Source organism: Botryllus schlosseri, chromosome 9, assembly GCF_051294905.1.
Source record: "Botryllus schlosseri isolate E-star chromosome 9, Bs_hap1, whole genome shotgun sequence".
In the NCBI taxonomy this organism is placed as follows: Eukaryota; Metazoa; Chordata; class Ascidiacea; order Stolidobranchia; family Styelidae; genus Botryllus; species Botryllus schlosseri.
The window spans coordinates 8,145,698-8,158,989 of NC_137244.1; the positions used below are offsets into that span (position 1 = coordinate 8,145,698).

Genomic DNA, 13,292 nt, shown 5'->3' on the forward strand with positions numbered 1-13,292 from the left:
TATGAGCAGCGATCTGTTCATAGATTTACTAATTCCAGTTTTGGTTCTGTTCCATGACACACAATGCTGACAGCATCATAACCATGTTAGCTTCAAATACACTTCTTCTATGTGTAGATATAATATATTATTACACCGATTCTACGCATACAGAGAACGAATCTACCTAAAACACGCGCGAATCGTTTTTATAAGCACATCACTGAAATAAATAAAACTGGAGTATAGCCAATCTGAAATCACACTCGTGATCCGAATTATGTCAATCTCGTTTGGGATTTCTGTGATGTTCAGCAGTTGAAACCTTTCAAACGGCGTGGGTCTTGAGATCGGGCTGTCGCGCCAGAAATTTAACATAAAAAAGAATATAGGAAGTATTTACCCTAAAACAGTGGTTCTCATTTTTTCAAGACACACGCCCCCCCCCCTTATGATGGTGAAAGATTTCGCGCCCCCTTATCGCCACAGTACAAAACGCAACCACGATGCTAGCAGACCTAACGGATAGTTCACTGGCATCGAAGGTTACGACTGTGGATGAGATATTTTGAAACATGAAGTTCAGACTAAATACAGAGCCAGAATTATGAATTTGAAGTAAATCGCGCGGAGCGCGCAAAAATTTTTCGTTTAGCTCAGCTTCGCGCCCTCCTTTCAGATGCTTTCACGTCACCCAGTTTGAGAACCACAGTCTTAGAATTATCATGGTCATTTATACTAAGAAAAAGTTTAATCAAATCCCTGCATTAATTCGATTTTTTGTACGCATTTTATCAATATTTAAAAGAAGTTTCCATTGACTCTCGCGGGCCGCACAGAACGGTGTTGCGGGCCGCATGCGGCCCGCGGGCCGTAGTTTGCCCACCCCTGCATTAACCCGTAAAGCTGATGGAGGGTGTTGTCGAAAATATTGGGTACAATATTAATGATGATGCATCTTGCGGTTCTTATTAATCACTTAGTTGCATGTTGTTATTTCTTGGCCTCCCACCAGGATTGTTTGTATTCTTATTGCTAATATTTGATTACACCTCAATGACAGTGGTGATAATCGCCTGTTTAGAAATTGTGCGCCACGACAGTGCATTTCCTAAAGTTTAGTATTTTTGCTTTGGGTAATGAGGACGACCTTCGCTTGCACGCGCACTCCCATTCTTCTAATTTAAATATGTGTAGAAGATCGCAAAATTATGGTTATGCGACTGAATGAGGCCGTACGTCCGCAGGTTGAGCACCCCTGGCCTAGCCGAAATAAGGATGGACATTTGAGCAAGGCTGCAACGTATAATAAATGATAAATACGAATAAGGGCTCGAGGTTACTTGACCACCATCTAACGCAGTGGTTCGCAAACTCGACCTCGTGGCTGCGTAAGCATGTATTCTGCGCTGTTCATAAGCTGGCCGCAGGAAGCACAAATTCAAAATGTCCGAGATTTAGCGGTGGTTTCCTCGAGAATCATCAGACAGATATCGCAAGTTGAACACATGCTAACTCCACCCTGCTCTACTCGAAAAGGAAGTAATAAGTCCATTACCAAAGGTTGAATGATTAGAAACATTTGCTTATGACATCACATTGTACGATATTACACATCCAGTCATTCTGGTTTGAAGCATAAACTGGCGTATTTTTGTGATAGCTATATAGTCATGGTATCATCGGTTCATCATAATGTGGATCTGGTACACCCTGTACACCCCATCCGAGCGGTACACCCTTTGAAAATTCTGGTACACCCTAGGGTGTACGACGACCTCGGTTGAAGAGCACTGTACAGTATTCACTGGACAGTATTCATATTCACGGAGACACATGCGCAACCACCGTTACCGGTTAACTGTTCTGGAATGAATGTATCGAAAATTATATTGCGTGTTGTTCACAAAACCTCATTGTCAACTCTGGATGGCCAATGATGGCGTCGAAAACGCATCCAGCACGACTAGTTAAACGTGAAATAACGCTTTCACGTAATTTTGAGTGTTACTGATATCAGTTCACAATACGTTTTACGTTGCAGTTATAGGCAATTGTATTGCGTACTGGTGTGGTTGTGTGTCTTCTGTAATCAAACCAGCAAATAGCTGCTATGTGATGACAAAAGTGTTGGGTGGTGGGAAACAGGACCCTAACTGCGGCATCCCAAATCGAGCTCGAAGGGGCCCAAAATGATGTCGTGAATTAACATAAATTATAGAGTATTTTTTTGGAAATTTATGTCACTTTTTAAATTTTTTTGCGCCGGGCACGTGATTCATTATTACCAAATATCTTGATCACTTGGTACCCTTCCCCCACGAAAATACGTAGATTTTATAGAAATTGAGACTTCGGCGTCGGTCATTACTGCGCCACGACGCACTAAGACATATGAAGATATAGGCCATGTAACATGCGACTCCAAGAATTGTGCCAGAACGATCAGCAGCGAGAAGACCTTGGCCGAGAAGGAATGCCCTTGTGGTGACAGAAAACTTCGATATATATACAATATACATATATGTTTAGTTGTCCATAGGCGGCTAAATGGCTCGCGCTGAATGTTCATTGTTCATGTCCTTGCGATCTGAACCCCACAGGACAAATGCCATCCCGCATGGAAAAATTATTTGTCAGTAAAGCAATACCAATTTGAAATCGTGTGTGCCTTTTAGTTTTGGCGATTTCCATATCTCTTGACATAGTTGATATATGAGGTCACGAAATAGCATCATGTAATGAAGTCAATATATCAACGGGTCTGCCCGAAGATGTTCAATTCATATTTAGGGGTCCTACCTTTTCCAACACACCTCACTCAGCTCTACCGGTAAATCTGTTTACGTGAGCAGAGAGGGGGTAAAAAATTGATAGCACAATATATGCAATTCCCGATCATATTGACCGATTCAAACATGGAATATATAAATTTTTCGCGCTTCGCGCGTTTACGGTCCTGGTGGGGAATGAAGGGTCGGAATAAATCTGAAGTGGGTAATGAAGACAAAAAGGTTGGGAACCACTGCCTTAGGGTGATAAACCAGACTTATAGGGGCTTTGCCTCCAGACCCCCCATCAAGATATGCGTTTTCACCACTATTTTGTAAGCGAGATTTGTTATACTCATTAGATAATCGGTTTATATCGCCTAATCGCGCCAAGCGCGAAAATCTTCTATATTTCGTGATTGAATAACACCGGGAATTGCATATATATCGCTATGAATTTTTTATCCTCTCTCTGCTCATCCAATCAGATTTACCAGTAGAGATGAGTGAAGTGTTGTCTTGGAAATGTAGGGCCTGTAAATAATGATTGAACATATTCGAGCGGGCCCGTTGGTCTGATGAATTCGTTACATATGATGTTATTTCGTGACCTCCTGTCTGCTATGTCAAAAGATTTTGAAATCACCCAAACGATCTCGCCCAAACGTACTAAACTAAAAGACGCACACGATATCAAATTGGTATTTGTTCACTAGCAATAATTTTCTTTGTCGGATTGCATTTGTCGTGTGGGGTTCACATTGCCAGGAATGGAACATTCGGCGCCAGCCATTTAGGCACTTATGAACAATTAACCAGATATCTATGTATATATCTATCGAAGTTTTCGGTCAGCATAAGAGCAGTCCTTTTCGGTCAAGGTTTTCCTGCTGCCGATCGCTCTGGCACACTTCTCTGAGTTACATGGCCTTAAACTCCAGGTGTCTTGGTGCTTCGTGGCGCGGTAATGACTGGCGCCGAAATGCCTATATGTCTATAAATCAAGCCCATTTTTTCTTGAAGGAAGGGTACCCAATATTCAACATTAAATCGGCAACAAAAATTTTTAAATAAAGTTGCTTGATTTTCATAAAAATACTCTATAATTAACGAAGTAATTTTGGGCCCATTCGAGTACAGCCCGCCAGTTGGGGGGTTTGGGGTGCGGTAGTTGCGGTCCTGCTTGTATCTGACAGTAGAGAAAACGCAAGAACTGTTCGAGTATTAGTGCTGTCGGTAATCTGCAAAACTGGTCGCACGCATTTTCGGTGCTACACGTTCCGGACTGTGGCGGTCAAGTAGGGAATTTCGTAAAAGGTTAGGAATCGGTGTGTTGTGGCCTTGATGGCACAGGGTTGCTGCATAACAATGGCACCTTTCGTAACATTATTTAGCTACAGTTCGAGTACGGTAGCTTGATTAGGAAAATGACTTCTACCAAAATGCTTTTTCACACTTTGAACCTTATATTGAGACCACATCATGTTACAGCGCATGGAGCCTTTACGCTATAGATAAGTCAGTTAGTAAGTCAGCGGTACAAATAAACAAAATGCACTTCGGGACTTGGGAGCAGAGCACATCTAATTATTGAAAGTGCAATTTGCACATCACCACTTCGTATTGAGTATGCACATTTAGGATTACGATGATCATACCGTTCCGGAAGGTCCAGTCACTGAAAATGCCAGATGAAATGTTGTTTTTTGTTGGCTCTTCTCTGACATCGATCCTGAAATGCACAACCCCATCGACAGTCTCTAATATCGTGACGTCCCCGTCAACAGGCTGCCCAGAATCATTTAAGGCTTTCTCGATATCCGTTGCTTCGATTTCCAGCGTAATGTTATCTTCGACCACTTGAACTCGACCGGTTACTGCCAGGTAATCTGAAACAAAACAGTTTTAGGTAGTATCACTCTGGGTCTGGGAATTCAATAAATCCTCCTGCTGTCAAAAAACTATGCTTGAGTTGAGAGTATATGCTTAACGGGTCTTCCGAATAAAATCCTAATTTGCTTAGGTGTTTCGGATTGTGAGACATGAAATGAATTTACCGTGAGACTATAGAGGATGTCTCTACAATCTCTATAGTGAGACATCGCGAATTGAGTAAAGAACATAAAATGAGTTAGGAATCTGTGGAAGTTGTCTCATGACCGCTAATAAAGGTATCAGGACACAAATCATTATAACCCTGTAACGCAGTGCTTCCCAAAACTTTTCTATGCGCGGGCCATTTCGATAATTTTCACTGAGCTCACTTACCAGTTACCACCTAGTTATGTCGACCACAACAGAGGTCACTAGCTCGAAAATGTTGAAGGCCACTAATTTAACGTGATCATAAGTTAATATAGTAGGCCTAGTTAGCCTTGGTCAGCGGACTGGTGCCGGTCCGTGGCAAGTTTCCTGCTGGTCCGCCAAATATATTAAAATTTTCCATCTAAATCAAAAAATGCAAGAAATTCGACGCTTGCCCATTGAGAAATAAATCACCAAATATTAAATGGATGTAGGAGTTTGGGACGTATTTTCTGCTCTGTGTCGTAATAGCAAATTCATGGTCTACTTCAGGCGATCGCGCAAGTGTTGTACGAGACTATTTGCAAGTAGACTGCAACTCGTTTCGGACAAATTACATGTGAAAGCTACGGAGACTATTAGTCGACACTTGGTAGTGTGATAGAGGCTTCAGTAAATAGCAAAATCGCATTTCTTTCGAAGAAAACCGAACAGCACTTCGCTTACTTCGCCTTGAAAAAACTTCAAAATTTTCACGTACAAATATCCAATATCAAAGCGCCAACATTAAATGAAGTTTCCAACAGCACATTTGAATTGACAGAGTTGCATAGATAAGTCGTAATCAGATTTAGGGTTAATTTTGATTTTTGAAGGACCACCGGTCCGCAACATTTGTTTCTAAGTTTTACAGGTCCGTTAGGTCAAAGAGGTTGGGAACCACTTTATAACGTCATAACAGTATTATGATATGAAAAGTTTGAATATGTACCTTTTATGCGACCACATAGAACTTAATTCCAGTTATACATCACATTAAAGATTTGTGACAACGCTATGGGTTGGTCACGACTTCAACGATATGCGATTGCCACTAACGTGCGTGTAGTACATGTTTTGTATGATGCGATACTACCAATCCAGGTCTACAGCCTTCCCCAGTGCAAAACAGTGTCGAAACTAAAATTCTCATGGCAGGGAACGTCTAACTTCAGTACACGGAAAAATGATCTTTTACTAATCGACTGGAATCAAAAGAATTAATACTCGATTCAAGTTCTTTAATTCTTAAAGCATTGTGCCCAGCCCCAGTCAAAACTTGGCTGATGCGACATTATCGCGTAACTCGTAAGACTGAGAATTGTCCGCCGACTGTCCAAGCCCGAGGGTCATATGTTACCCACTTTATTATGCAGTGTGTGATGTTGCTGTAGCATTCGACTTTTTTTTGGTATTCAAACATCTGTCTATAAGAGCGATTCCCAACCAGCTCTGATTGACCTTTAAACATGTCACAGAAATATATTGCATGACACTTGCTGTTTGCTATAGTTGTTGTCAATTTCTGAATATGAATGCTGAAATGAGGGACATAAGTTATGTTTAAAATCGTCCAAGGCCGCTTCTGAAAACCGAGAAAAAGAATTCTTGCAGACAAGCGTCAAACGCATAGATAAATACCCGTCAGAGAAGGATAAATTTCCAGTTCTGTTGGACATTGACCTTTATATATCGTCTCTGGGAAGAGTAAATTTCCAGACAATTTTACTAACATCGAAATAACGGCTTATAGTCAAGTATAAATTGCAATTGCAAGTCCAATAATATTCAGCTTATAATACCCCGCAAACTTGTGCATTAACTGCTGGAATTTATGAAGAGCTATCACATAACGACACAATAGTATGCTGTAGTATTGATTTGCATTTTCGATGCATAGCACTCGCCAATCTGCGTCTATCAAGGCGAAAATAACCGATGTAGGATCTATAGAAGTCTATGTGCATGCTATTGAATTAGCTGGAGGGTGAGATCCAGAGGTAGGCTAGCTACCTTTAAGTTTTCGTTGTAGCTCAGCCTACTGGAGGGTTTTTGGCGGCTTCATAGGCAGGGCTTTGGAGCCGGAGCCGGAGCAAGAAGCCGGAGCCGTGTATTTTCAACGGAGCCAGACCTCTAAATTAAATTCTGATGGAGCCGGAGCTGGAGCTCGATCGTTGTTTGAAAAGTAGTTCCGGCTCCGATGTGGTCTATAAGATGCTTTGCTAAAAGTTTTGGCTGAATTCACAAAATTTTACGGTAATCGTTCAAAAAATTAGGAATTGTTGTCTCGTTGGCGCCACCATTTTTAAACTTGGGTATGCGAGATATGCCGTGCATTACTATATTCAGGGACGCAATACCCGGAATTTCGTCATCAGCATAACACTGATGGTCAATAGAGCGATTTAAAAAATATTGATCACTATGTATTTCACAAAATGGGACTGTTGCTTATGTGAGCTTGGCAAATTGACTAATGAGTAGGTAATTGTCCAGTGCAGTGCTTTTCAACCTGTGTGACGGTTCGCACTTGTGCGAATGAAACAAATTGCAGTGCAAATGACGAAGGTGGTGCGAATAGTGCGAATGAAAATCCGGATCAAGTGCGAATGACGAAGGTAGTGCGAATGGTGCGAATGAAAATCCGGATCAAGTGCGAATGAAAATCGTGATTAATTGTTAACTTTTCTGACGTGGAATAATTCAAACAAACCTAATAGGAAATTGAAGATCAGTGTAATTTTTGTAGTTGCGACGCAATTGTAAAACTTGATACGACGCACCACTCATCGTAGCTCTCACAAGCCGTAGCGAATTAATATTCCCGCACTCTAATTATTACGTAATCAAAAGCCTGGTTGGAAACTGGTGTAGTGGCAGTATAGAGATCTCTACAATCTCTATAGTGGCAGACACACAGCACATCAGCCCGTCTGAGCCTGCGGCAGGCTGAAAAATGTCAAATTGACTGTCTGCTTTCTTTCGCTAAACAATCATCATATTTTCGTAATAACTGTTCGATTTGCGCGAGACACGAGGATAGTAGTAAATATCATCATTACAGACTCACATTTGCAAGTTACTGCACCGCAAATTTTTACCCCTTCAAGGGTTATTAAAGTATGGACCGCAAAGGGTGTAATTTTTGGTCTACACGGTGTCAGAGCTATATGTTAATATGTATGTAATATTTATTGAGTTTATTGCAAAAAATCCTGCGATCGTTTCTACATATCGTAGCCAATAAGCGAGACGCGCATTAAATGTGGCTTTATCATGAGAATTCATGATAAGATTTGTCCGACTGTTTTTTCTGGAAGACATGGTCGAATACCGTTGGGATGAACTAGTGTAGGGGTGTGCATTGTGCAACGAGCGAGCTCAGGCCTATGAGAGTCATTCATTTCGAGGCCAACCCCTTCTGCGTCGGGGCACATGAAGACGTAAAGTTTTAGCGAACAAACCGCTGATAAAATGCGGTGCCAAAAACATAAGCGGCGACAAAACCTCGGTCTAAAAATTGCCGATGTCGGATGGCCAAACCTGTCGAGATTGATAGGATATGTTCCGTTGTCTGCACGGAATGGTCCCGTTCTTGCAATCTGAGTAGACAGTAGTACAACTGCGATGCGCAGAGGAATTTGATTCGCCCTAATTTGAAATCGTCTGCGTCAGACTTGTTTTGTAGAGCTGTGTTGGGTAGAATTGTGGTGTGCGCGTTCTGTATGTCATACATGCCCGTAAAATCGTAGCATACAACTGTAATGTTAAAAATCAATTCCTTTTCATGGGTGAGGCTGGGGTCGCGAGATGTCACAAAAACTCAGATTTTGGTGGCAGTTCAAAAGCTGCTTTACCGATATTAAACTGTCATGAATTCTCAAGTTAGATTGAGCTAAAGAGTGGAACACACATTATCGTGAGGTATTTGCTCTTCTTATAAACTTGCGAGACAGATATTGGAGCAACGTATCATCAGGTAGCCAGCTCTAATGTGCCTACTCTTCTTGATCGTTTTGCACGTTATGTTCCAAAGAAATAAAGCAAAAGCCTCAAGACAATCAAGTGGGTTTTTCATCCTTTCGACAGACTGGAGCCTCGCGGGACCTTTGTGTCAGCTCTCAAGTACGATTTCTGCCAGCAAGCATTTTTCACTCGCGAATAATACGCTGTATTTTGGATTGGAGTGCAGAACAGATTCTACGACCTGGCCATCCACGCACTAGTAGACGTTTTTGTACAAATTCCCAACAACATTGTTTGGCCGAGAAGGGTTTTAGTGAAATAATTGGAAGCAAATCGAGCGAACAAAGTTGTCTTCGTATTGAGACACTTGATAGCTTAAGCTACATAGTAGCTAATTAGTTGCACATCTGAACAAAATGTTGTTAAGTAGGCCTATCTTCATCCACTTTTCGTATAACAATTTTCGATTAGTTTGTGCGAAGGAAATTTATTTTACAAAAAAAAGTGCGAACGGAGCACAAAAAGGTTGAAAAGCACTGGTCCAGTGGTTCTCAAAGTGTGGTACCCGTACCACAGTGGTTCACGAGAGCTTCTTAGGTGGTACGCGAAGAGTTCCGTGAGTAATGTCGTACCTCAGATTCTGCATAAGACACAGATGCAATCATCTCATTAAATTGTGCATTCTTGTTATCCATTGTTGTTGCGGTATAGTACTAACAGGAATAACCAAACAATACCGGTACATTCAAGAAAAATATTTAATTCAGGTGATACGACCTGTAGTGAAAAACAAGTTAGTGGTACGCCGTGTGGTAACAAAAAGCAAATTAGTGGTACGCGATGGGAAAAAGCTTGAGAAACACTGAATTACATGAAGCGACGCCAGAGGATAAACGTCACCTTGCTGAACTTGCACATGTCGATTTGGAGGCGCGCACGCAGAGATACCGTACTCTGCCTACTCTCTGCATTAGGCGAGCAAATGCCCGTTCTTTGGTGATAGCTTTTTAATCATACGCCGAAATGCAACAGTGTGTTATTGTGTGTGCTTGCGAATTTGAATTCAATCCTGCGTATGATCGTGTATTGCCGTAGGGATCTGCGAACGTAACTACTAACTAGATAAACGTATCCTAGAAAGCCGTTATAGTCCGCGAACAATTTTCGCGATGCGAGCAAGTCACTTCGATGCCCGAACCCCATGGTGTTGGATATAATAGAAAATAATGAGTGATTGAATGCGCGCTTTCCCGTAGTTAATCATCTAATTTGTGCATTTATTCGTGTCTGCTTGAAACAGTGGTATTCCTGAATTGTCACGGAATGAGCGTGTATAGTTTAATTCGTTACTGACATAAGTGTACTGCACACCACACCAGATTCTCGGCGTCACTAGTTCTGCATTTATTCGATTCTTTTGAAGGAAAACTTTCTATATTCCAGTAAACTTGATCTACACCGGACGGACTGGTAACGAGCGCATTAAAATCGAATTCTAACCCATTGGGTACTTGGTAGAAAGCGAATTTCTGGTCGCGACATGCGCTCATGTTTCGCTTGATTCAAGTTACACTTGAACGATGAACAATCTCACACTTTCAAGAGTACAGTCATGATATGATCAAGTGCAGCGCCGGTATTAAAACGTCGCATTAGTGTTTTGATGTGGTGCGCCTCAATGCTGTGAAGTGAGTTCTCATACGATTATGACGTTTCCGACAGCTGACATTGAATAATTATGACGTCATAGGACTGTGCATACCCACACGAAATACCGGTTCGACGCGACGACCCCCGGCGTAACGATAGGTATTGAATACATGACTGAACCATTCAATAGTTTACGGAGCCGGAGCAGCGGTATCAATGAGCTCCGGAGATTGGAGCCGGAGCTAATGCATCATAGAAAAGAGCGCCGGAGCTGGAGCAGTTTGAAATTTGTGCCAGCTCCAACGCCCTGTCTATAGATATTTTGACGTTTTGAATGCGGCTCCGACATCCGAAAAAGTTGAGAACCACGGATCTATACTCATTATTCATACACCACAATCATACGTTTGTCCTTATCTGTTAACTTCTAGCGTTCGAAGGAGCCGTTGGCTCACAATATCTGTAAGACAGTGACTATACGAAGCACTGGTGGTGGTGGTTTGTTTTGTATGTTTCATTGAACAATTTTGACGCTAATCACGACTTTTCATCAACATGACGTCACAGGGGCGCTTTTCAACGAAAAAAAGTAACTTTATGATGGTCACATGAATTTCCCGTAAACATTGATTTTTAACGTAGGTGCCGCGAGAGGTTTGCCGGTGCCGTGACTCGAAGTGTGATAACAAATGTTTTATTCATTTTTTTTTATTCAAATGATTATTTTACAAAATGTACGCGAACTAAAAATCGTCCCTATGCCACCAATCAATCATCAGAGCATCCTTAGTTGCATGCGTTATGATTTCGTGGTAAAGATTATGCAAGCGCCGAGTAAGACTACCTACACATACACAGACTAACTATACCTACAAAGAGCATTCGCGTGACACTTTCCGGCCTTTTAATTGTACCATACTCGGTAATTCTGTAAAGTATAGCAGCGCCTCCGACCCGATTTGTATGGTAGGTTTCGCGTCCCGAAAGCGAGGCAAATCGATTGGCCCGTCCGAAAGTGTTTGGTACACGATCCTGGTGTGTTGCGATCAGGTGATAGGCAACTAAAGCGGTGGCACCCATAAGCGTAAAACATTATAAAAAGTCAGCTGTTATCCATTGAAGATGAATTACGAGTCTGCCTACCACCATTTCAAGCATGAATCCAAGCATTGTGTTTATTGAAATGCGAGCACATATCGCATTAAACAATTTCATGAATATATTATTTTATGTTGATGAATTTTTCACTTCTTTTTTTATTGCCAGATAACAAGATATATTGGTAAATTAGCTGTCAGTGTGCCTCGAGTAAACAAGGATGAAAACCACTCACTTTTCTATAGCCATAGACGTGGTTGAATTACCCGGGCTCACTTAATTGAAATTATTCGGAAAGAACATGATGTATAGTCGTCCGCCCACCCGCATATAGGCTACTTTATTGCTTGTATAAGTATTGTGGGCGGTGTGATTTATTAGTAGCAATATGTTCAATAACGAGTTTATTGAAATCTGGAATACCCAGAATTAAACATCGTTGTGAATCAAGAGCACAGCCAACGCCTTGAGCCTATTTGGACCCATCCTGATTCTGAGAAAGGTCTTGATGCGTTTCAATGTGCTGGAGCTGCGCTCGGATTCCGCAGATGAAATCGGGGTCGTCAAAATGATATTCAGAAAGCTAATTACTGTAGCAAAGTTGATCGAAAGCGAATTTTCAACTAGAAATTTTGAAAGTTCACTAGTGGTTTTAACTGCCGAAAAAGATGTATTAGAATACAAACAAGTCAACTCGCTCTCCATCCGAGCAATGTCGATCATCGGGTAATAACGAGGCCTGCTGCGCAGTAGTCCAGAAGGAAAATGAATTTTGTAGGCAGGGGAATTTCTCGGATTTAACAGGCCGAAAGTAAGCAACTGGTCATTATTCAGACGATGTTGGATTTGGGACATCAGTATATCTAGGATAGCATTTAAAACAAAAATCAAGTTAAAACAAACATATTAAAACAAGGCCCTAATTTAAAACATGTTTTTTATGTTTTTTTTTCAAAGTCATGACGTCACGAGTATTCAATTGTGACGTCATAGTGTATTGGCATTGACAATTGAAAAATAGGGTGAAAATAGCTCATTTGACGAAATATAAGCCTATGTACTATTGCTGTTGAACCGACTATTTTGAGTGTTCCAACCATCCCATATCGATATACGTCGGCTACGTCGGATGGTAATTGTCCGTAGGATAACACATGTTTTTGTAAAGTATTTACTCAATTATGGCATAATTTTACAACTTGAAAAAAACACAATTTTTTTATTGGCCTTTTTTTAAAACACTGTTTAAAACATGTTTTAAGCAAAGTGTTTTAAAACACCGTTTGTTTTAAATGCAACCCTAAGTATATTGTAGCATTCGTAAACCGCAACAAGCAGATTTTGTACACTTATTCCACGGCGTAAAAGCACATTGTCACCGGCGAGGTGAACATTCTCCCGGATATGCGAAATTGCCTCACAAAAATGTGCAATACACAATTGCGCAGTAGTGCCATCGGTCTTACGCGACTGAAAAGTGCTGTACATCGTATCGACGTGCATGAAAAAAAGCTTTAAAAAGAACAAAAATTGTTCATCTTCCAAGAGTCGTTTAAGCCCCACCGCTTCACGTACGGAAGTATCATCCCAAACGGGAGAGGTTTCAATCACGGAGAAGGATTCCAGAAGCTCCACCCTTCTATCTGACACGCGTTGCATAACTCTGGATTGGAAGTTCCACCGTGTTGACACGCATCTAGTCGGTGCTTGTATATGTCGCGCAATAAATCAGATCGCTGTGGCAAAACAGAGAAAAAGGAGAAA

At 41.3% G+C, this 13,292-nt stretch overlaps 1 protein-coding gene and 1 long non-coding RNA gene across 2 annotated transcripts in view; both read right to left on the reverse strand.

Moving 5' to 3' along the window:
• The window catches only part of LOC145447147 (uncharacterized), a 286,300-nt gene that overhangs the window by 61,595 nt on the left and 211,413 nt on the right, over positions 1-13,292 (reverse strand). The window lies entirely within an intron of this gene.
• The window catches only part of LOC145447125 (uncharacterized), a 469,805-nt gene that overhangs the window by 48,838 nt on the left and 407,675 nt on the right, over positions 1-13,292 (reverse strand). The window contains exon 7 of the mRNA XM_080325546.1: positions 4,409-4,639. Within this exon, the coding sequence (XP_080181672.1) occupies positions 4,409-4,639 (231 nt within the window). The remainder of the gene's footprint in view (positions 1-4,408; positions 4,640-13,292) is intronic.